Genomic DNA, 25,613 nt, shown 5'->3' with positions numbered 1-25,613 from the left:
CCACACCTGAGGGAGAAGTGGGTACACGACTAGGGGAACTGGAAGACAATGAGTGGGCAGAGGCTACCCGGGAAGTAGCCTTAGGGACGAATTTCAGGCTAGTACCGTTAAAAATGATACACAGAACCTACTATGCCAAATCTTTATTGCTCAAAATGGATCGAGCAATACAGAGGGTTGCCAGCGTGGATGTGAGCTTCCTGGAACATTGTACCACACCATGTGGGCCTGCTCTATAATCAAAACTTTTTGGACCGAGGTGGTGGAGTGTATGGGTGAAGTGACCAGGTGTTCCCTCACAGCCTCAGCGAAGTGGTGTCTCCTGAATATCTGGGAAGAGGTCGAGGTGACTCGCATGATGCAGATATGGTGGGCACTGGGTCTGATGGTGGCCAAACGAAACGTTGCGAGAATGTGGGGGGCAGGGCAGCCAGCTCAGTTAGGAGACTGGTAAAATGATATGGATTGGATCATGTTGGCTGAAAGAGTGGTGTATGAGGGTCGAGGTTTCCCCTGAAAATGGACAAAGATTTGGGCGTCTTGGAACGCCTACAGAGGCGGCATATGAGACTCTGGATGGAACAACCTGGTTCTCCCAGGCCCAACAGGATCATTGACTGATAAATGAATAAGCTGTAATTGCGAATGGTGTGTCGGGGTACAGCGAATTAATCTCTTATTGTGTCATTAATGCACTCTCATGTCTACATTACAGACAATAAACAGTTGACTAAAAATAAAAACTGACTTTCACACGCCGCTTTCTGATTCAGGCAGCATGGGGGCAAAATAGATCAAGCTACCCATCGTCAGTAATGCTGTTTCTGCTATCTGCAGACTCTGCGCCTTAGAATAAGCCCCCCACATCCCCCCCTCAGGGGCAAGACTGGATCCAGTGCTCCCCCACACCGCTCGGTGACATTGAGACGCCAGAAGCAAGTGAGCAGAGCCTCATTTAAGTGCCACACCTGCAACGCACATCAGTTTCTGGTATTTCCCCTTTCCATGCTCTCAAATGTGGAGCGTGAACAACTGATGGTACTAGTGTGCTGTTCACTTACTTGGGACCATTTTGGGTGTTAAAAAGTGGCCACTCCACAGAACAAAGGGGTAGGAGAGCAGGGTGGAATCTTTGTTCAGATGGACAAACAACCAGCAAGAGTAAGAGTGTTACCAAAGATAATTAACCTGTTCTTCTGAAGGATACCTCTAATAGTAGATTCCTCACACTAGAAAAGATACCAAAGTAGAACCTTCTCAAGGTCGATATGCTGTGGAGTGGGCTCAGACAAAAGTCTTGAAAAACTAAACATACAAAATAACCTTACAGCTGGACCCGGCTGACAAGGCAGTTGTGCTTCATGAGCGTATGCACCAGTGGCCAGATCATAGCCAGGCAGATGTCAAGGACAGGTTCCCCTCATGCCAATTCAGTAGTAGCAGTCTTTGGCCTGGTGGAATGGGTTCTCAGACCTTCTTGGGCAGCTGCATCCTAGCCAGTGTGTAGCAAGTCTTAATGCAGAAGACTTTCCATTTCAATACGGCCCTCTTCTGCCCAACATTCCTTCTCTTTGCTCCAGAGAACCCTACAAAAATGTGACTGTCTACTCAATGCAAAAACTCAATGCACTTTTTGGGTCCTACCAATCCAGCCCCTCCTCCTCTTTCAAGGGATGGTCGGACAAAGAACACTAGCAGACAGATTGATTGCCCAATATGGAAAGGAGTCACAACTCTCAGTAAGAAGGCTGCCCGATTCCCTGACAAATTTATCTGGAAAATAAAAGTGGTATAGGGTAGTTAGATTGAAAGTGCCTGCAGTTCACTCATGCGACAAGCTGATGTAATTGCAATGAGAAAGTCTTCCAGGTCAAGAGATGCAGAGGCTCGAAACAGGCATGTAAAGACCAAGTTAAAGTTCCACTGTGGGATCACTAACAGCTTAGGTGGAAATGTGTGTCATATCTTTACTAAACGTGATCACAACAGGTGATTCAAACGAGGACTGTTGGTCTTGCAAAAGTAGAAAGGCCAAAAGGGTGGACCAATGTTACAATGCTTACTGGAAGGCCTAGCTGTGTTATGGACAAAACAAATGAAAGGATGTCCAACAGCTTTGCCTGTAAAGGTTTAGTGTTCTGGAGACCACATCAGGCTAAACATTTCTCCAGCACCCAGCATAGATTGGTTTCATGGACAGACATCTGGCTGTCATGATGACATCTACCGATTTAGTCAGCAGATGCAAAGCAGTTAACTGTTGTTCCTCAATCTCGACACATGAAGGTCTATGGTGTGTAGACTTGGATGGAGGAGCCTGCCCTGCCTCTGAGACAAAAGCTCCGTCTAGAGTGGTATCCTGATCAGAAGCCAGATGCTTATGATAAGGAGTTCCGGGTACCATACTCTTCTGTCCCAATTCAGAGCCATTAGGATTACTTGGGCTGATCATTCTTGATCAGCATCAAAATTCAAGGCAGGGAAGGTAGTGGCATGAAGATATACAAGAGTCGCTTGTCCCATTCCAGCCAGTCTCCTAACCAGCGTTCTTGTGTAAAAACTCCAATGTGCAACTGTTCTTACACTGTGTATTCTACACAGTAGCAAAAGGCTCTAGCCAGGGATATCTCCCCTGGTGGAAGACGCCCTGCCCCACCTCTGGATATAGATGCCGCTTGTGATCTGCCAGATGACATCTGCTCAGTTCATCTGCTCACACATTCACTAACCTCGCCTCATGGTCGGCGGACAGGAAGATGTCATGCGCTGAAGCCACCTCCAGAGACGCCAAGCATATTGACACAGGACCCAGGGACCCTACAACATCCTGCTTGTTGCAGTACAATATAGCAGTGGTGTTGTCTGCAACAACCTTCACCAACCTCCCCTCAATGGATGGGAGGAACGCCTTCAGGACCAGAAGAATAGCCCATAGCTCCACCAGGCTGACATGGAAACCGGGCCTCCATTGGAGACCAACAACCTCCGAACTCTACCTCTCCCAGATGACCTTCAACCCAGCAGCGATACGTCAGTGACCACTGTCAGCTCTGGGTGGAGAAAGGAGATGTGCCTGCCACATCTCAGATTGTGACTGATCAGTCATCCCTGCAGATGGTGGGCTGTGCCCTCTGAGACCTTGCTGTTGTCAGGAAGGTGATCTTGACACTGGGCCCACTGGGATTTTATGTTCCATTTTAAGGCTTGCTTGTGCCACCTGGTGTAGATGACAAGGAAGATGCATGAAGCTAAGAGGTCGTGAAGCCTCAGCATACCCCTCACCTGAATCAGGAGAATCAAGCCTGAAACAACAGGATGATGGCCAGGATATCTTGGTTTTTTTGCGGTTGAGGTTAAGCCTTGAAATCCCTCAACAAGGATCATCCCCCGCAAAAAAAAGAAGCCTCTAAGGGCCAATAAGATTTAAGTATCTCAGATGCCTGTCGAATTACCGCTGCAAATGAGGCAGTCTCTTCTATTGGTGGCCCATGTGACAAGTTAAGCTCTGGCTCAGGGAAGGTATCAAGCTCACTAGTATTCTGTAGATCAACGCAATCCTCAGTGAAATGAAGGGAGAAGCAAGACATCACCCTAACCATCATTATCAGCAATATCTTGTGGAATACCCTGATTTGGCACAGGACTAGCATCAGAACCAAAACGTTAATGAAGCCTCTGCTAACAGCTGCAACACGGCAGAGACAGAGTTAGAGTGAGGATAAATTACAACTAGTGGAACGTTAGTAATTTTGCAGCATGACATTGGTCGAGCTCGAGCCATTATCTGTTCAGGATCCAAGAAGGGCTTTGACACCTAGTCCTCAACGAGTAGGTGGCGCAGGGAAATGGCGTTGAAGAACCACATTTGGTATGGGCTAGGCAAGGTATTCTAAGGGGGCAGATGGCAAGGAAGAGGGATCCAAAAACAGGCCCTGCCTTTCTGTGGGACCAGAGAACTGGAAGTGCACTAACAATTTGCAGCATAGCCTCTCCGAATGAGGAACTCAACCTGCTGTGGGGTCAACAACCGCCCAGGGTACTAGAGGCATTCAGAACCAACTGAGGAATTGGTTCCATGTCAGGTAACCACAATGGATTCTGACTTCCATCTTGACGTCCTCACACTGTCTCTCTTGAGTCAGAGTAACGGTCACTTTTTTACACTTGCACTTGAACTTATCCCTTGTTTTCAAATGGGAAGTAGAACGGTCACGGGATTGTCACCATTACCAGCACTGGGCCCATGATTTGGAGCAGGACCTGTGCGAAGACTGCGACTACTTCTTGTGTTCTGTGACATACAACTTTGCTTCACTGGACTCAAATTGCCTTCAGATGCGTTAGGAAACACTTATCATACAACGTATGTTCGAGTCCAGGCCCCAAAGTCACACCTTGTACGGGTTCCTGACAACATTTGCTTCCTGCATTTGCGTAACAGCTTGAATCTGCAATCTTTGCTAGCATACTGTGGAACAATTTTGGAGTCAGTGGAAGCTAGAAGGGGTGCTCAGGATCCTCATCCTTAAGCACAGAAAGAAAGGGACTTGTGTCAGTGTGCAGGGGTAGTGCTTATATGTGACTCTGCTGCATCAATTCTGGGGTAGTATGGAGTTTGCACGGAGCCACAGAATTCCACTAAGCAACGCGTGAAAGCACTGCTGTAAAACACTCGAGATCCATTCTGGTACCTGAGGGACATGCTAAAATAAGGAATCTGCGGTTAGAGGTAACCATGAGAAAACGATGGGCTGGAATGTGGCCCTTGGAACTACCAGTGGCTGAGATTAATTTAAACATTCTGTCATCACTTTTTTATTTTCCCCACTGGATCATCTTCAAACCATTCTTCCCATTTTGAGGAGTAAGCCAGCATCAAACTGTCATCATCCTGTGAGCAATTACTCTGTTAAAACAAGCACATTGTGGCCATGGACCACCAACAAGCCAGAGTAAAACGCATGGTAGAGATCAGTCAGTTTTTTGCTGCTGAGAAAAAAACAAGTGACTCCTGCCCAGAAAGCTCGCACCTGGATGGACATCCAAGCAAGAATACAGAAATCTGAAGGAGGGTGCCATCATGATGCTTTCAAGCAGTAACCATGTATCTTTTTCACCTTCACAGGTGGGCATACCTGTACTGCAGGGATATTCAAAATACAGCTTTTAACTTGACTTAGCTCTGACATTCAGAAAGCTGTTAAAAGGACAAGTAGTTAACTGAAGTAAAAGGATAAGAAACAAAGAAGGTATCCTGTATCACTTATCTCTAGAAACACTTTCATTTTAAAGGTATTGTGCAGCAATTGTACAAATATGGTAAAACACTCGCTAAAATTCAAAAAGCTGTACTTCATTAACATGCATAAGCATTTCACCTTAGGGCACCAGATTATATCACTACATTCAAAGGCATTAATTAAAAGTGATAGTTCTTAAACCTGAATTAGAAACTTTCATACCTTTCCACCCGGAATACAAAGCCATTAGTGAAACAAAAGGCTCTTTAGTTGTTATGTGCACACGCTCGAACATTATAGTTTATTAAATGAAACACAAGAGGTTTTGGACAGGTACTGAACTCATGTATTTCAAGGTGCTTGCACATTTAGGAATGAAGTAAAAGGAGGCAAAGTGAAATAAAACAATTGCCAAAGATCACAAAATTTGGCCAACAGGGAAGGCTGATTGATACCAGGTTTTGTGGTTTCACACCGTGCAATTCAGCCACTAGATGAGCATCTCTTTCCCTCTCTCGTTTTATATTAAAAGACAATGCTTTGTCTTATTGTTGGTGCTTGAGATTAGACTGTGGGTGGCAGAAACAAGACTGTTCGCTTTGGGCCCAAGGATCCGAGGGGACTTCGAGCTGAGTCAGGCATGGCTCAAGCCTTCAGTGGCTTTCCCACCTCTATCACACCTTCTTCCGCAATGCTCTTGACAGAGCCAAAAACCGCCCTAAGGAGCTCTTCAACATCATCAAACAACAAACTACTAAATCTCCCCCTATCCCCCTACCTGCAACCATAGACACTTGTGTCAATTTCGCTAACTTCTTCAACGATAAAATCACCGAGATTGAGCTTTCTCTAGTACCGGATACTCCACCAAACACAGAGCCCCTCTGCCTACCACTAACAAGAATATCCATTGCCCATCCCCCTCGGACAACCCGTCCCTCAAAACTGAAGTCTATCTCCCTAACCACATTCAACTGTCTACCCCGCTAGCTGGGTAACCTTCCACCCTCTGCTGGCATTGGGCATCTCCAAACTAGTGTCCACCTCCAAAACATCCTCTCACCTAGCTGACCCTCTCCCTTCCTCAATGGCAAAAAAAACTCCACCAGTCCCTCACCCCGATCTGGACCAAGATCATCAACAGCTCCCTACAAACCGGCGTGATTCCCGACTGCCTCAAACTAGGCCAAATCACGCCGATTCTTAAGAAACCAGGAGCCGACCCTAACATCCTCCATAACTACAGCCCAGTCTCCAACCTTCCCTTCCTTGCCAAAACTCTCAAGAAATGTGTTCTCCACCAACAACCCAACACATTGATAACAACAACCTTCTTAACCCTCTACAATCAGGCTTCCGAAAAGGCTGTAGTACAGAAACAGCTATTCTCAACATAGTAGATGTTCTCCGCAACTCCCTTGGCGCTGACCGATGCTGCCTTCTGATTCTCCTAGACCTAACAGCGGCCTTTGACACAGTCGACCACAAGCTCCTTCTGGACTCTCTCCAAAAGAGAGTCGGCATAGGAGGCACAGACTTCCGCTGGTTCTCTTCCATCCTACAAAACCGAACGCAACAAGTAAAGATACATAACACGACCTCGCCCACCTCAATAATTACCAGAGTCCCCCAAGGATCTGTCCTCTCTCCCACACTCTTTAACATCTAAATGGACCCTCTTACCACCATTCTCACTCGAGCCAACATCCCCTTCCATCTCTATGCTGACGACACGCAACTTTACATTGAAATATCCTCTTTAGAAGATATCCAACACCTGAACAGCACCCTCAAAGAAGCTCACTGTTGGCTATCCCAAATCTCAAACTCAACCAGGATAAGACAGAAACACTCCTCCTTTCGAAATCGAACCAGCTCCCCCAGATGCAAGAATGGTTGAAATCCTTCTACGCTCTCAAAAGTAATCTCACCCCTACGAGCCCGGTCAAGCCACTGGGAATCACTCTGGACTCCAACCTGACTATGCAGGACCACATCAAGAAGAACGCTAACAATGCTTTCCACAGCCTTAAACTGCTGAACAAAATCAAATCTTTCATTCTCCAAGAGGATCTCAAACAGGCCAAACAAGCACTGGTACTCTCAAGACTAGACCATGGGATCTCCATCCTTACTGGCACGGCCAAATCCCAACTTGCCCCCATGAGGTCCACTCTTCATGCAGATGCCAGACTGGTGACTGGAATTAAAAAATATGACCACATCTCCCCTGCCCTGAAGAGTCTAAACGGTCTCCCAATCGAAGCCCGCTGATCGTTCCGAACTGCCTGCCTAACACACAAAGCCCTTCACACTGGGAAACCAGAATACCTCGCCAATAAACTCTTGGAAGCAGGTCAAACAAGATCACTATGAAGCTCAAACACCTTCCTCCTCATCCTGCCAAAAACCCAGAAGCAAAAAACTCGGACATGTTCCTTCTCAAGCAACTGGAACTCCATATCTATTCACATCAGATCTAACCCTTCCCATCAGATCTTCAAGAAGCTACAAAAAGAATTCCTCCTCAACCAACCTCCACTCCAAAAAGAATCTCTCACCCCCACCCCACCACTGCCGGATTTTTATCTTCTTGACCATGTGAAACCCTCTGTACAACTGTTCTCTTTGAATTTATGTGTTTATTATCTATACTATTGTAAAGCGCTCTGATACCCTTGGGGTCTTGCTAGCGCTATAGAAAACTATCTAAATAAAAATAAAAATATCTCATAATGACAATTAAAGTGAAAAGGCATAGGAAGGATAGGATTCGACCATCATCAAACAATTTGGTGAAGCTGGAGTGTCAACAGTGTATGACTCTTTACTGCAGGATTCATAACTTTCTCACTACAACATATGCTAATGAGAGGACTATAGCCCTCATTAAGACATTGGCGGCAAATGCCGCTTACCGCCGCGGCGACGACGGCCGTCAAAAGACCACTGCTGTCATATCCTCTTTCCCCTTTTGTGGAGAATTTGTGAGGTGAGGAAGAAGGGCTGCGGCCTTTGTAAGACAATGAGGCAGTCTTTTTGTGGGCCTTTCTTGGCGGCTCTGAGGAAGATCTTGAATGAGATCTAGGTCTCTTAGATGACTTTCTGGACGATGTTGAGGAATCATCGCTGTCTCAATCAGAGACTGGGTTGTCTTTAGATTTAAGTTTCTGCACCATATTATTAATCTGCCCGCTCTATCCTTCAGGGTCTTAGAAGAGAAGTAGCAACATAACTTTCAGTCCTTGGCAGAGTGGTCTGGGTAAAGGCAGTATATGCAGTCCTGATGAGGGTCTTCAGAGTGTAACCTCTTTTTCCTACAGGTCTTGCAGGATCGGAACAAACTTTTCCTTTCCTTGTCAGACATGTTGTAGGCCTTACCCACAATCAGTCAGAACAAGTTTTGAAGAATATCAACTTGAAGCTATCCCAAAAGATGTGAAGAATAGAGCAGAGCTCTGAGGAGACCCCCTAGCACAATGTGCGCTAGAAAATCTGAGGTGCTGGAGCTTCTCTCAGGAAGGTTCTAAAGGGTGGTGTTGCCTGACTGGGGGACTCTGAAGTTTGTTCCTTTTTCTTAAAATGAATCTGATAGAGTGTTAAACTGAGAGGCCTAGGGTCCTTTAGGTTTAAACCTATGTTAATACTACTTGGGAAAATATACCGGGGGCTCCCATCTCGACGATGGGGAATGATTCAGGTATGTGAATCTATGAAAGTTCCAATACTGGAGTAACTTGTTTTTCTGATGTATATTCCTAACCACAGATATCTCACCTTTTGAATAGATACCAAAGCAGTACACAGGTGGCTAGTCTATGAATTTGCTCAGACCAAAAAAGTCCCGCAAAAACAAGTGGGCAAAGTGCCCCTCTCACCTGAGCACCTGACTTGTCCAGACAATAGTGCTTTGGGAGTGTCTGAAGTGACGCCGACATAGCAGTCGGAACAGGCAATCCATGTGCCAATGTAGTGGTAGCAGCCCTCGATCTTATGGTAAGAGTCCGCAAGACTTCTGAAGACTGCTTCTTGGCCAGTGTGTAGCAGATTTTAATACAGAGAACGATCCAACAAGAGGTGGTTTTCTTCTGCACTGCGCTGCCCTTTTTAGCTCTAGTGAATCCAATAAAGAGCTGATCATCCACCCAATTGGGTTTGGTACAATCAATGTAAAAGCACAGAGCTCTTGTAGCACCTAACAGATGGTGCCTTTCATAATCCTGAGAGGGATGAGGTGAAGGAAAGAATGTTGGAAGGGTGATGTTTCACCTGACGTTAAAAGGAGTCACTGCTTTTGCCAGAAAGGAGGCTCAAGTCCTCTGGACCAACTTGCTATGAAAAAAAGTTGTGTATGGCAAGGTGACAGAGAGGGCTTGCATCGGACTCACACTTCGCGCAGATGTTATGGTAATGAGGAAACCTATCTTGCACATGAGAAGTCGCAATGGACAGTTGTGCAAAAGTTGGGCACATGATGAATATAAGGAATAGATTCAAGTCCCATTGGGGCGTAATGAATGGAGCAGGCAGAAACATATGTTGCAAACTTTATAAAAAAATAAAATAAAAAAATTAACAAAAAAGCATCCCAGCAAGTATTTTAAATAAAGAGAGCAGATACAGCAACAGCAAAAAGTAGGAAAGATAAGGCAAATAACCTTTGAATGTGCCCAAGGCAAGTTTTTGCTGCACTAGGGACAACACAAAAAGCAATACTTTGGAGAGTTAGGTCTAAAGCAGATACATTTGCAGGGTATCACACCTAGCTACAATTGATCCCAACAGCAGGCATATACCAATTTAGAGGAGTGACGCCTGGCTGCCAAGAAGACATCAGCAACCACGGGACAAGGTCAACTACAGACAGCTGTTGCTGCACAATCTCCAAGCACAAAGGTGATTGTACAAGCCTGGATAAAAACTCCCATACTGCTCATATGACAAAAGATCCTCCTAAAGCAGTACCCTGATGGGAGGGCAGCAAAATCTGCATGTACCACACACTCCAGTACTGCCCAATCCAGTGCCTCTAGGATGGCTTGGCCCAATCGTTCCTGATCTTCTTCAGACTTTGCTAATAGTGGAAACATATTACAGGAGTCCCTAGCTCCACTCTCGGTGGAATGAGTCTCCATGAGAAAGCTACTAGGGAAACTTCAGAGTGCAAAAGTGCTGACAAAGTGCATTCTCATTGGTGGCATAAAGATCGAGCCACGGTTCTTCCTATTCGTGGTAGATACCTTGCTCCACCTCTGGGTGACTTTGCCATTCTTCATTCGCCAGGCACGGTGGCCGAGTTTGTCTACCCTGTCGTTTAGAGATCCTGCTAAAAAGACTGTGGATGATCTGGGTCCTTCCTTGAAGCAATGACATTGTATCAGAATCCAATGGGTTGCCAGAAGGGTGCAGCCCAGTGGGATCCCAGTGCGTCATCGGTCAAAGTGGAGTCATCTCAGAGTCGGAGAATACTATAGGTTGCGCTTTATTGTGCAGCTTTGATGCTGAAATGTGTGCCATGGATTGTGGTGCCAAGACCGGCGTTGGAACCGAAGCAAGCCCGGGACCCTAAGGAGTCATGACATTCCTGCTAGCACTGAGGGTGAACCTGGTGGCAGGGTCCCACACAGAGATCTTTGAGGTTCCTTGGGGACTGGAGGTATGGCAGAGGGAGCAGCAGTGTGCTGCAGTGATGCAGCATAGCTTTTCAGATTTATTTTTTAATTCTCTTTGGCATTGACAGGGGATCCAGAAAGTTGGGTTGCTCCGGGATGAGAAACAGGATTGACTCGGGAAGAGACTGAATTTAGGAGTGACGCCAGCAGGCACGTTTATACCATGTGCCTTCTCAGGAGTTCAGGCATGGTGGGGAAGTGCCAAGTCCTGCCTTGACTTTCTGCAAATCTTTTTTGACTTAACTGAGGACTTCGACCGCAACGAAGACATGCTGCAGGAACGACTTTAGGAGCAGGAAAGGGACCTTCCCTTCAACCGGTCATCCCGTGGAGTCTTCTGGTACTTGGCAACATATAGCGAAGTCTCACTGTTCCAACTGGTCTTAAGATTCATAAAGGCCCAATTGCTATAGGTCTTGGAGTCTTGGTCAAACCCCAAGCACCAAACACAAATTTGGTGGGGATATCTCACAAACATTTGCTTGCAACAGTACCTAAAATGTTTCAACCCTGTGGTTTTAGTTGGTGACACTTCCCTTGCACACTGGTAGTTCAAAGTCATTTAGGAGAAAACGTTCTTGTGGACAGACAAGGAGTTGCTACAGAGCTGTGTAAACTGGTACAGACAAACAAAACTGAGGTTGGGAGCACAGGTGATGCTTAAATGTGGTCCCACACGTCACTTCTGGAGCGGAACGACGTCAGGGCAGAGCTCACAATGCCACCTACCAGAGTGCAGAGCTACTGTTAAAGATTTTCCCTATCCATTCCGAAAACTTGGGAATATTCAAAAGGAAATCAATCTGTGGTGAGAAATATACATCAAATGGAGTTTACTATTAAAACTACATGGATGGAATTATCAGAGAATTTGCCACTTGTTTAAGTGTCCACTTTTGGAAATGTGTCCAAGGAAGATATGAAAAAATGGCACATCCTGAATAAAAATAGAAAAAAACGATTGATGTATTCAAAACAAATCAAGATATAAATGGGGACTTAGTGATTTCAGGCTCAAAAAACTAGAAATGATAAAACAGTAACAGAAGTAATGCATATAGCCCATGTGCAAGTGCACCATAAATGTGAAAACCAGGTTACAGACCGTGAATATAATGAAATCCTAATAATTCATAAACTTTTCACCAATTGCAATATAAAACATGTGGTTTACACAATTCTACACTCATTTGGACTGCCATATACTGGGAAAACGAATCAAGAAGCCAAGACAAAGATGATCCAGCAAAAATCAAATATACGATGGAAAGATATAAAGTATTGGCAGATTCAATGGTCAGTCATTTCATGCAAAAAAGGCACAAAGAATAAGACATCAAATGGACCATCCTACAGTGAGTTCCAGCAAGCCCAAGAGACAGCAATATGGAAAGACTACTTCTCAAAAAGAGAAAAACTGATGATTCATAAACTCAGAACAACAGAAAGCTGATACAACTTCAAAATGAAGCCTCCTCAACAGTAGCTGGCACCCTCCATGAAGGGCTACCAGGGAAGCTTCAAGTAATTGCCATAGCATTCACAGTTAACCACATACACTAACATTAAAACAGAAAGAAAGCTCACCCATAATCTCAAACACTTCCAAATAAAAATTATGGAGAAGTTTGGACCAGCGCTGTCTACATCCCCTATGGTTCCCAGCTCCTTGCATGACAGCCATTACAATAGCAACGTAACATGAACGCAGTGCTAAAATTATAGCCTGTGTGCTCACCTTTGAGCCCAAGTCTTGAGACAGAAAGAGACTAGTTGCTAGCACCTGAAATGCATAACCGGAACCACATTCTGAGAATAACAAACCGTACGAGCACAAAGGAAATTAAAAATGAAGGTAAGCAATAATAAAACTTTTGAGGGCTTGAATGACCATAATAGGCAGCATGACATTGGAATTTTGGTCACTTTGCTTCCATGATACATAATTTATGATTGCACAATGATTTAAACATTTTAAAATATGGTATAAGTACTGATGCGCTACTATGAACTAAAATGATTTAAACATTCTAAAATATGGTACACGTACTGATGCAAACGAAAAATTATTATAAGCTCAATTTTGTACAAATATTTGGATCCTAGTCAAGGCGAAGACTTCATTCCAAGTCCATCATGTGGAGGGTGAAATGCATGGCGATTTGTAAAAGCCAAAGAGAGATTCATCACCTTGTGTAATAATTTGTTGACGTTTTGGACTTATTTATGCAAAGAAACTGCATCAATGTTAGCACAAGCCCCTCATCCTCTCCAATACAAATGATAATGTCAGTCATAATAAAAATTAGCACCTAAGGATAATTTACTTTTAATAATTATCTTACTATTGTATGGAAAGTAAATAACATGCTCTGATAAAATCCATAAGACTGCTGACAATGTGTGAAAAGTAATAATGGGCACAGATGATGGGCATGAAAGATGTATACACATTAATATATATTTATCTGATGAATAAGAGATGTTTTCATGTGTGCTAAGAAGTGCAAAAACTGTCCTAAATAAAGGGAATACTATTTAACTCTAAGATAATTGAAAACAATAAGACTCATGCATGAAACAGTTCCCCTGCCCCACCACATAAGAAAAAGTACTATGAGTAGCTGACAAACATATTTTACATGTAGAACATTCACTTACTGGAACGTTCCATAAAGATTCCTAAATGGTTATACCACTTACTCTCAAACTCCATGTCCAAATTAGACATTGGGTGGTCTATCTACTGATGAGAAAGGCAGCAAGGAAGGACAAGACTCAATCTGAGACGTTTGCACCATCCTTAGCAGAGACCAGGGTTCCCATCGTGGAATATGCCACCTGGTAGTGAGATCGGGAACCGCAATGAGAATGATTGTTTGAGAATATATTCAGGAGCGTGATAAGTGCCTACAGCAAGGAACTACAATAAAATATCTTGTATGATTGATAATATACCCCACCCAAACATCACATGCACACTTTGGAAAATCTTAATTGTTGGTCCAGTGGGGAAGTTGGGTCACAGCGTAGCATAGTGATGTTTCCAAAGAGAGACTACTCTGTGCCTTCAAGGATATTCTGGAGTGCTTAATTTCGGTATGCCTTGGGGTGGTGCTCCTGGATCTCGGATCGCCTGTCATGAATAGGATGTCAAAAATGATTGTCTTTTTCAGTGACATTGCTTATCTGTGGCCAAATTAACAAAAGCCTTCCACAGATTAACATTCGAGCCCCTGGCTTTAACCCACAGGCATAGTCCTTTATGGCATATTTGGTCATGAAATTATTTACATTCATTATGAATGAAGATGGTGCCAAATGTGATAAATGATGAAAAATGGTGTTGACCTCTCTATCAGTAGGCATGTTTATGTTACCCTTCAGGGTCAGACTACAGGTCTTAGACCTATTTTCCCACAATGTTTATTGTTGTCAAAACTTGTAATCTTGGGGTCCTTAATCTGCTAAATGCTCCAGGGATGAGGGAAGGGAATTCCCGAATGAAATATTAAGATTTGTGTGCAGGGAGCACATTCTGTGTACCTCTTATTTCCAATAAAAAGGGAGAATGACTGTATTTGTAGAAGGGAGACTTATTGTTATGGGTGGAACAAGGTGGTGTGGGAGTGTTGAGACTTTGTCAGCCTTATGTGAGTGAAATACAGTGAGAGGAGTAATGCTGCTGCTAATTTACTCCACCTCCATTCACCTGCACTGGGAACTACCATGGAACTGCTCCGCTCAAACCTGCCAATTTAATAATACCCTCTATGCTCTGTATCCAGTTGCCAACCTTTGCTCCTGCCTCTAATCCCTGCTAAAACAAAAAGTGATGGACGGAATGCTGAACATTGTCAAACATTCACCCCCAGTACAGTGATCTGGGCCTAAATCCATCGTTTTTTTGCTGCCCATGCCATTCCAGTTTGGACCCAGCCATATGCAAATCAGTCTTGACCCTGTTCCCCATGGGAACAGTCCAGCCCGAACTGCTAGGCCAGGTCTTCCCTGGACTGGAAACAAGCATCCTGGGACCGGTTTCGGGGTTTCACCCCTCATCAGCCAGGCTAGCTTGAATCCAGTGGCATGGGAAGCACGGGACCCACGTCTGGGCATACCCTTCCCGCTTGGGGCGACAAAGCAAAAACAAAAAGTGATGGACGGAATGCTGAACATTGTCAAACATTCACCCCCAGTACAGTGATCTGGGCCTAAATCCATCGTTTTTTTGCTGCCCATGCCATTCCAGTTTAATCCCTGCTAAGCACAGAGTTTGGTGGTTAAACTTCAACAAAACCACTCGTTGCTCCGAGTCTCTGTGTGCATTAAGTTCTAGGGTGTAGGATTCAGGTTCAGGTTTATACTTTTGAACAGGTCATCATAAGGCTCTGTGAACACCCAACTCAAGAGTGCAGACCCATGCTTATAGAAGTGTGCCTAGAAGGCTCACAATACCAGTTTTCTGACATCTCTAGGGTGCAGGCTCAGCATCAGGTTCATATATGTAAAAAGACTGCACCAAGACTCTACGTGCTTCCACCTCAACAGTGCAAGCTAACTCATTAAAGGTGACAAACTGGCAGCTATGCAAATTTAAGCATGATCTTTCCTTCCACACCTAACTCACCTTGATTTCTTTAATCAGTGCTCCCTCTAGTTAGTTGTATGTTGTACTTGATAATACCGTGGCACGAAGACCCCACAAGCCTAGGTCAGATCTGAGTAGCTCATTGTGTTCGTATTTAGCTCCCTATGTGCAGTAATAGGTCCATCCAAACATTTATCCTGCATTTCTTCCAACCATCATTTTGACATTCATACACTCAGTCACCCACATAACTATACACAAATTAGCCTATCAGTAAAGAAACACTTTAAGATTGCAACACTGACTTTGCTGATACTGGTTTGAACTTCTATTGAGTGCTGGCGGGCCAATGAATATTATGGTGAGAAGCCATTCTGAACAGAGGAGTGTGCTTTCTGTGAGGTAACTTTTAAACACCATCATATGGACATGGACCTATTCAAGATAAGGAGCTCTGAAGGATGAAGATTAAGGTTGTGAATACTCTCCAAAATGGAGGTGTGTCACACCATACGTATCCAAGAAAGCTCTCAAATGAAGAAACTAGGAGCTTCAAGCTTTAAGTCTTCCATTGGCAATTCAAGCTTTATTCAAGCCAGCGGATTCCAGTGTACCCTTTTTGAAGGTGTATTGTTGGAGACCTTATCTGACAGATTTGTTTATTGGTTGTGCTTCCTAGTGGACCAAGGGATCTTGGTCTTTTTACACCTTGGCTCACTTATTAGCACCCTGACGAAGCACTGTAATGAATTATTCTTTCGTAGTGTCCACTTGGGTACTGTGTGTAACGCAATTATAACTGTTTAAATATCACGGTGGCATTGAATCTTTTATTAACTGCACTTAAACCTATCACTTTGACTATGACTAGAACGCAAATTCCTTATAAAGTTTTTTTTTTTTTCTGTGAATAATGGAACAGCAGACTATTCCTCTATCCAGAGTGCATGCAGACACTTTTTTCGTTTCTTGGCTACAATGCTGAATCCAATAAGATGCCTCAACCATTTAATAAGCATGTATCACGTTTTTGCCATACTAATTGGTTTCCATCAATTTCATTCCTCTTTGCTCTCTCGCTGACTTTAAGAAGGGAGAGGAATGTTATTCTATTAATTGTTTATTCATATTAATGTCTTATACAGAAGACATAGTGACGGATACCAGTTCTCCATCACTGGTAAATTCCTGAAGACCCACCTCCTCCCACAAGTATCAAAGGAACTGGAGCAAAGATCTATTGACAGACTTAAAGTTGACACCACAGTTTTTATTCCAAGTGGCTGCATGCTTAATGGGGGCACTTTCCTTTTCATTTTTTCATCATGAAGAAAGGAATATGAAAAAATGTTTTAGACAGTAATGCTTCTTTGTATGTCAAGTCACAGTTTTAGGCTGCATTTGATGGCACAGCTGTCACGAGACCTTATGTGATCAAGAGAAAAATAACTTTTAGAATCAGTATTGGAGTAGAGCTTTGGCTCCCCCAACAGGTTTATTCCACTAACTAAAGCATCTAATTGGGAATTCATTGTGTGCTTCAACTGAACAAAGCTCTTGTACTACACTTTATGGCCTGTTGGAAACATGCTTAATACAGTAGGCCTAAATTGGTTGCGTGAACATGCCAATGCAGTAATTGGTCAGATGTTGTAGGTCTGATATTTTATTATGAAAATGTATGACAAAGGCAGCTGGCCGGGCTTAACTGCGGGAAAGCCTAAGTTCAGTACAATAGGTCTGAGTTGGATAAGGTGACAAGCCAATGATAAAGCCAATAGGCCTGATTGTTCATTTGAAAAACGTGAGACAGATGCCAGATGTCAGAACGGTTTATTGTGAAAAGTTTAAACTAGGGCAATAGAGCAGACCTCTTTATAGTGAAAAAGGCATGATTGGTCAGTAGGCCTGTGGGGGTGGATCATGATTACATTGTGGTAAAACCTATATGCAGGGATTTGTTACATCCAATCTAACAGATTACTGTAGCAAGGAAAGATCTTGTTCATTACAGTATCTGACAAACCCTAGAGTGGAAAATGTGCACTGTGGAAATCTCTTATAAGCCAATTTAGGAAGGGAGTTTATTCTTTTGCAAACGTTAATGTTGTACATATTTGTATTTTTCTGACTCCATGCAAATGGTTGCCTTGTGGAAAAACTCATGTCCAATACAGCAGACCTAAGCTGTTTATGTTAACAAGCCTATGATAAAGGCTACCTGCCAGATTAGTTAATCAGGAAAAGATAAAGTCAGATGCCATATGTATGATTTTTTGTTATTAAAAGTTACAACAAAGCCAATAGGGCTCACTTATTTATACTAAAGCACACGTTAAGGCCAATAGACATCTAAGGATGGATTCTTGTTCACAGTGTCAAAGCAATAATACAGGTATTTTGTTACACGGAATCTTAGAAATTACAGTAGTAGGCAATGTTTTGGTGATGGTTATTCACTCCCCTCTTACATACAGTAAAGGCAGATCTGTATTGTGATTAGCCATGTTACAACCTCTAATAAGGACTTGTTTTTTGCTTTACAAGCTGGAATTTTGTACATATGTGTAATATTATGACTGTTGTCTTGTGCTAACCTTCTGTTCAATACAGTAGGCCTGAGTTATTTTTTTGACAAGTCAATGACAGAGGTAGTATGCATATTTGGTTCTTTGGGAGTTATATCCAAAGGCATAGGCCTAATTGTTTCTTATGAAAATCTATAACAAATGCAGTAGATCAGAATATTTTAGTTAAAATCTTTAATCTGTAATGTGTTACATGGAAACTCAAATTACAATAATAGGCAAATGTTTGGTTATCTAGACAAACTCTGAGATTGAAAGATCTCTCCTGCAATACATTTTAAGACTCTATGCCTCCTGACTGCCGTGTGGGAAAGTTAATGATCAATAAAGTAGGCTTTAATTGGTAATACTAAAAGGCTAATCATTTAGTATATAGCCAGAATTGTCTCATGGCGAAAACTTTTGTCAGATGCCAAGGGCCCGATCTGCTTATTATGAAAAGTTACAATAAAAGCTGTTGGCGATCTTATTTACTGTGGAAAACACATTAAGGCATATAGGCCTTTTATGGAGGACTGTTATGAAGCCTGTAAACAAGTATTTTGTTACATGTAATCTAACAGATGACCAAGGGAGGGTATTTGGCTTTGGATATCCCCACTGGCAAACCCTCAAAGTAGAAGATGAGCATTGTCAGAATCCTCATTAGGTCAATTTAGGAGAGGCTGTATATTGTTTGCCAACTGGAATATTGTACATGTTTATAAAGTTATGCATGTATGACAGGTGGTTGCCTTATGGCAAAGCTAATGCTCACTACAGTAGACCAGTGTTGGATATGGTGGCAAGACAATGATAAAGGTAAGAGACCTGATCTATAGTAGACTAGTGTTGGCTATGGTGACAAGACAATGTTAAAGGCAAGAGACCCGATTGGGAAATTGGAAGAAGTTACATCAGATGCCTTATGTCTACAGTGTTTATAACAAAGGAAGTAGGATTGATGTATTTATAGTGGTATTTATAGTGCAAAGCATGTCACTAAAAACAGGACTTTAACAGTGTATTGTTATTACACTGTGTTGAAATCTGTAGACAGAAAGTTTGTCACAAAAAAAAATATATAGATTACTGTAGTAGGCAAGTGTTGGTATTTGTTACCACGACGGATAAGCCCTTGAAGCAGACAATTTGCATTTGAAGTCCTTGTTAGACCTCTTAGGAGGGGTTGCGTAACTTTCTTCCGGCTGTAACGTTATATATGTTTTATTTTTAGCATAGCATCTAGTAAGATAGGAATTAAAGTACCTTTTAGATCTGGTATACCAGTGTTAGCTGTTCCCCAAGCTCGTAGAACAAAGAGAAAGTCATAGCATTGGATAATGGGTCAGAACGCTTCAGCCACTGACTCTACTGCACCCTCAGAGTAGACATTTTGCCCATCACCTCAAATTGAGTGCACTTCTGTGTCTGGGTGTGTGCACCAGTCACTTTAGTTGTGCATTTTCTCCTTTTATATGCCCCCTTTTTTTCTTTCATATTTTTCATTATGTACTTAAGAGCACCAGGCAGTTCCCGAGACAAAGCTACAGACTTCTTGCTTACTGTTCTCATTGTCTATAATTCACCACATTCTGCACGACACACGCTTCTAAAACAGGGCAGCTATTTAAAAGGGTTTTGATCATTTAGGTAACCGTTCCAAGATAACCACTACACTTAGAAGCAACATATCATCAGTCTTCGATTTGTACAGCATGTGATCACTATACACAATACTATTACAAGATGCCTGCTCACAGCAATACATCTGCCACATTTGGGCAGTAGCATATTTCATTTTTCAACTTTTATTCTTTTAAAAAAGCTTGCACACGCTTGTTTGTGTACAAGTTATGTGGAGAGGCGAGTGGATGAATGTAAAAATGACTCTGATAGATGAATGGGTACCTGAATGCAAGGTTGAACGACAAAGTGTATGTATGATGAGGTACGGAGAAACTAAATTCACCAGTAACTCAGACACATTCAGTTGTAAGCCAGATCTACTAGCAGTGCAAATGCTTTTTCAGTTTTGATCGATCTTCCCCTATTTTCCTTACACTTTTTTAAAGTTTAAAAAAAATACATGGTAAATGTTGCTTTTACCTGGGCATTTATTTTTGCTTCACTTGCAGGTTTTGCACTCTGTTGGCACGTGTTTCATGATTCCACACCTGGGTGGGGCGGTTCAATATTTACGAATAATAATAAAAAACACATGATCTGGAACACTTCTACTACATGCATTTTTATCTAAATCCAACTGGCAAACACATTCATGTTTCCAAATACTTTTATAATCTGGGCAGCTTTTGATATTACTAGGTATAAATTCATGATACATCTAAGGTGATGGCAATTATAAGAGTTCTTTTGTGTTTCAAACAGGAGAAGGGCATTTTGTGGTGACATTTTGTTTTCTTTGATGGATTCAAGATAAACAGTATAAAGTGTTACTGTTGTATGGATATTGTTTTTTGTAGGTCTCACTTTCTCAATTGTGTTTCCATCATTTGGAAAACATGTCAAATAGGTATTCCCAACTGGACAAATAACACATTCCTCATCTTCACAGCCTTGAAACAATTTCTTACCTGCACCAAATCCATGAGTAAAACTATTAAACAGTTTTGAAGTGTTATGAGAAATCACGGATAGGTATATCGCAGGTTCATTAATTTGTTCTTCACTTAAATCTCAGGAGCATAACTTCTCCTTGAAACTCAGCACACACTAAATTCTATTAGTATTGCACTGGCATAACAGTAAATGATAAAAGTAAAGCAGCCAGACGCAATTCAGAATTTAACAAGTAAATTCTAAACTAAAAAAAAGAAAGTTCTTCAAAGCTTTAGCCAGAGAAGGAAAATTTATAGACACCTTCCTGCTCCATTCAAAGTTATGATGAAGTGGAGCTCAACACTGCTTTGCACACAGTATTCTTTCAGGCTATATCATAGTATTCTTTGAGAAAGATGCACTCTATGCAAGCGGGGAAAGGCAGTGATTTTCAGCCTGCATACCCTTCTCCACTGATCAGAAGCCAGAAGAAACAGTTGTTCTATTGGTGAGCCGTATACCGAAACATGTAGAACACTGGTCAGAGGACTCTGCCAAGAGTTGCACAGTGAAAAATAATGGTTCAGTCACAAATGAGAAACAAGATGGCATATGGTTATAGCGCCAGGGACTCGAACATACATGTTGGAACTTCTCTGTTCCATCTTCCCCGCCAATTAACTTCCCACAATGAATTCCCCACCAGTAGGTGTCCGCACCTTAGAGAACTCCATACATCGTTTTGCTTTTTATTTCTTCAGAAGGTGATTGCTGACAATCACATATAAACCATTTTTTTTCTTTTTTTATAAATGTGGCTGGGACATGTGCCCATTGCAGCGACTGCTTTTGCTTTACGGTCTTCTGTACTGAAGCATTTATCTCTTTAGTGTCCGGGTCACTCTGGTTCTTGTGCGTCAACCCTTTAATCAGCTTCAAAAAAGAAGGATCCGCAGCCATCATTACTTTTTTTTTCTTCTTTTTACATTTTCTTCTACTGCGGTGTGTATATCTGTACTGTGCTGATTGCATTTATAGTGCTTCAGGGGAAAGACTGACAGGGCAATTACAGTGACGTAAAAGCCACATTGCTGGATTTTAATTAACAGAGCAGCCACTTCTGGACCAAGAATAAAACCAAAATTCTTGGATTAGTACTAACGCTATGTGAGTTGGCACTAAGCGGATACGGTGTGCCTACTTCTCTGGTTAAATAAACAGCATACCGAAAGTCATGTCAGACCAATGGCACCTGTCTTTCATTCCATTCACGTGTTAAGCATGCTGGAGAAAACAGACACTATACCAACTGGCATCACCCTACCTGGGAGGAAGAAGGTAGACAGGATATTGTTTGCATGCCCCTTTCCGGTCATGGTCACTGATAATTCTGTGGTATTCTCAGCTGAATATTCCATTTTAATAGCTCGACATACAAAGATACCACCATATTTACCTTGCCATCTTGGATCTTCCCCAAGTATTTTTTCTATCATAGCTTGGCTAGCCAGAACACCTGGCTGTAGGTCAGGGATGCCATCGCTGTTTCCGAGCTGCCCATTTTGTAAGGCTTCCTGCGCCTGCATTTCTCTGAAACAAGTTACATTCATTAATTTAATTTGTTTTAAAACACATAGTATTTGTTTCATAAAACCAGTCTCTAGTAGAGGGTTTGAAATCAACTAAATGCCACTGTATTTTAAACTGCCACCAGACCTGCATGGGGAGTACGGTAATGAAGGTAGAAATACTAATGAGTTACGCACAACATAGTCTTTGTTTAGAGTATGGGGGATATCTATAGTCAGAACATTATTTTTATTTACTTCAAACATGATGCAAAAGAGCTGAGCTACAGCCGATCTTCAGATCAGATCATTCTTTATACAACGAGAGCCATAAAAGACAAACACAGAGATAAAATACAAATGCATACATACATTTGAGACATCCAAGTTTAAAAAGCGCCAATAAAGAGCATCAATAAATCTGCCTGAGGCAAATTTCTAACACCTACAGCAGCCCATAAAAGTGTATAAGACGTCGAGCACACAAATTTAGATTGAAGCAGTTGGGAGATGAAGAAATGCTTCTCTACGTTGTCGTATATTAGAACTTTCAGTAGAGGTAGCAGGAACAACTTCCTAAGTTTATTATACAACTTACAGGAGAAAATGAAGTCTAACAAAGATTGCATTAATTCAAAGTCACACAGGCATAGATTAACTCTATGCCTTTCAAGCACCAGTAGGGTAGGAGACAATATAATGAGCAGTGTCAAATTGAAAGTAAATTAAATAGAACCTGTGTCAGACATTCTGAATGGAGCCCAAATATGGCTCCATAGCCTCAGAGGTTGAAAGGAAACAGTATCTTGCTGCAAAGCTCTTGATTAAATCAATTTGTTCACCCTCAGCACTAAGAACGATTAAAATACATTTTTATGGGTACAGAGATGCACACTAGGTTGCTGAATAAATCTGGTCCACCTAACTTGCCAAATTGCTCAGTAATGTATTGCAGCCGCCGATCAAAAGAGGGCTATCGTGTCCCAGGCAGTGTAAAATCACACAACGGTTAAAATTAGTTTCCCATTTCGACCAATTCGAGGTCGAGAGCATTGATAGGCACAATTTAACAAAATCCTCTACAAATGGCAGGCCCAATTCTAGGTGGCAAATATGTTGAGTAACTAGTAAGGACACCAAGCAATTTCTTCACAAAGGTGTTTTCAGATCTCTCAATGTTTGCTGCATAGGATTCGCCCCAAGGTCACTGATATAAAGGGTGACAAGGAAATTAAATGGGACACCTCCTTGTCCAACTCTTTTGACAATCCTAATTGGGCTGGAGCACATGTTGTCTGGGCTGAATCTGATAATAGTGGTAACTTTATTGTGCAGTTATCTATGGAGGTCCACTAGAGGTCCGTCTACTCCCAATGAGATAATCATCTCCCATAGCCTATCGTGGCTCACAAAATTAAAAGGCAGATGATAGGTCCATAAAGGCAAGATGGACACAGCCTTTTTTTACTCATAGATTTGTTGATTAGTAGATAAAGATTCAAACACTGGTCAATGGTATCCAGACCCTCACAGAACCCATATGGGCTTCGGAGAGGACAGAGTTGTCCTTGGCCCATAACTCTAATTGGTCTAAGAGGACTCTACTCAAAACCTTATCTGGGGAATACTGCAACAGCCACGGGTGTCCAGGGAGGTGGGCAGGTGCATGTGAATCTACAGCACTACATGCCATGAATAGATGCGTACATGGTAAGTAACTTAATCCGTTCTATGGCATGTGTGGCTGTAAATACACATGCTGTGCATAGACTGTAAAGCAGTGCCGTCCCCAAAAGCAGTGGCTAGCCCTTGGGTGTTGCAATTGTTTGAAAAAGAGTACGGAGCACAGCTTTTCCAACATTTGCTTGATGCTGTGAGAAGACATCCACAAAATTTTTGGTAAATGTGTGTGAATTTGACCACGTGGCTTGCTTTGCAGATCTCACTAATTGGTATGTTTCCCAAGAATGCCATAGATGCACCTATTGTACGAGGTGAGTGTGCTCTAGGAGGTATGGGTAAATTTTGTTTAGCTTTAATATAGCATGTTTGGATACATTTGATTATCCATCTTGCTATACCTGCTTTAGATATAGTGTTACCTTTATGTGGAGGTGAAAAAGCCACACAAAAAATTGTTTAGTATTCCTAAACTCTTTAGTTCTATTGATATAGTATAATAATGCTCTTTTGACATCTAAGGTATGTAGAGGTCTTTCGGCAACTAAATCAGGTTGAGGAAAAAATACTGGTAACTCAACCGATTGATTTAAGTGAAAAGTGGAAAACACTTTTGGAAGAAATTTTGGGTTTGTATGAAGTACTATCCTATCTTTATGTATCTGGAAAGAAAGGTTCCTCTAAGGTTAATGCCTGGATTCTTAGTGAAGTGACTGCCACCAAAAAAGCTACTGTCCAAGAAAGAAGCTGAATTTGACATTTATGTGAAGCTCAAATGGAGGTCCCATAAGTCTGGTAAACACAATATTAAGATTCCATATTGGTGTTGGAGGCTCTGTGAGTGGAATCATTCTTTTAAGACCTTCCATAAATGATTAAATGACTGAAATTTTGAATAGTGTTAAATGCTGCCTATTTTGAAAGTAAGGTGCTATTGCAGCCAAACGCAGCCGTATTGAAGAATATGCTAGACCACAAGTTTGAAAATATAACAAATAGCAAACAATATCTTGAATAGGTACATTCAATGTGTCAATTTCTTTGTTTTGACAATAAACAACCTTTTCTATTTAGCGATGTAGCATGCTCTGGTTGTGGGCTTGCGTGCTTTCTTAAGAATGGTCATGCATTCAGGACGTAAATGCCAATACCAAAACTCTAGGACCTCAGGAGCCAAATCGCAAGGTAGACTTCCTTGGGATTTGGGTGTCTGACTTCTCCATGGTTCTGAGTTAAAAGGTCCAGACGTAGGGGAAGCTTCTCTTGTGGAACTACGGAGAATGCAAGTATTGTTGTGAACCATGGTTTACGTGCCCATATGGGAGCCACTAATATGAGGGTGAGAGAGGATTGTCCGAGTTTCCGCACGGCAAAGGGAAGAAGGGGGAGAGGGGGAAAAGCGTAAGCAAATATCCCTGTCCAATTTTTCCATAGAGCACTGCCCTTGGATAGGGGGTGTGGGAATCTGGAGGCAACGCTTGGGCATTTAGCGCTGCTTGTTGTTGTGAACAGATCTATGTGTGGAAATCCCCACTGATAGAAGTACTTTTGTTGTACCGGAGGGTGGAGTTCCCATTAGTGGACTTGTTGCCTCGTTCTGCTGAGTATGTCGGCAAGATTGTTGTCCATCCCCGGGAGGTGTTCTGCTAACAGATGAATCCAGTGTCGGATTGTCAAATGCCAGATTGTCTTAGCTAGTCGAGACAACTGTAGAAAGTGCGTCCCCTCTCCTG

General features: G+C 42.4%; 1 protein-coding gene across 1 annotated transcript in view; it reads right to left on the bottom strand.

The window, feature by feature from the left end:
- UNKL (unk like zinc finger) overlaps window positions 1-25,613 on the bottom strand; it is a 453,251-nt gene that overhangs the window by 315,586 nt on the left and 112,052 nt on the right. The window contains exon 4 of the mRNA XM_069209876.1: window positions 22,089-22,222. Within this exon, the coding sequence (XP_069065977.1) occupies window positions 22,089-22,222 (134 nt within the window). The remainder of the gene's footprint in view (window positions 1-22,088; window positions 22,223-25,613) is intronic.

The sequence above is a fragment of the Pleurodeles waltl genome, chromosome 10, assembly GCF_031143425.1.
Source record: "Pleurodeles waltl isolate 20211129_DDA chromosome 10, aPleWal1.hap1.20221129, whole genome shotgun sequence".
NCBI classification, from domain to species: domain Eukaryota; kingdom Metazoa; phylum Chordata; class Amphibia; order Caudata; family Salamandridae; genus Pleurodeles; species Pleurodeles waltl.
This window is presented reverse-complemented; position numbering and strand designations above follow the sequence as displayed.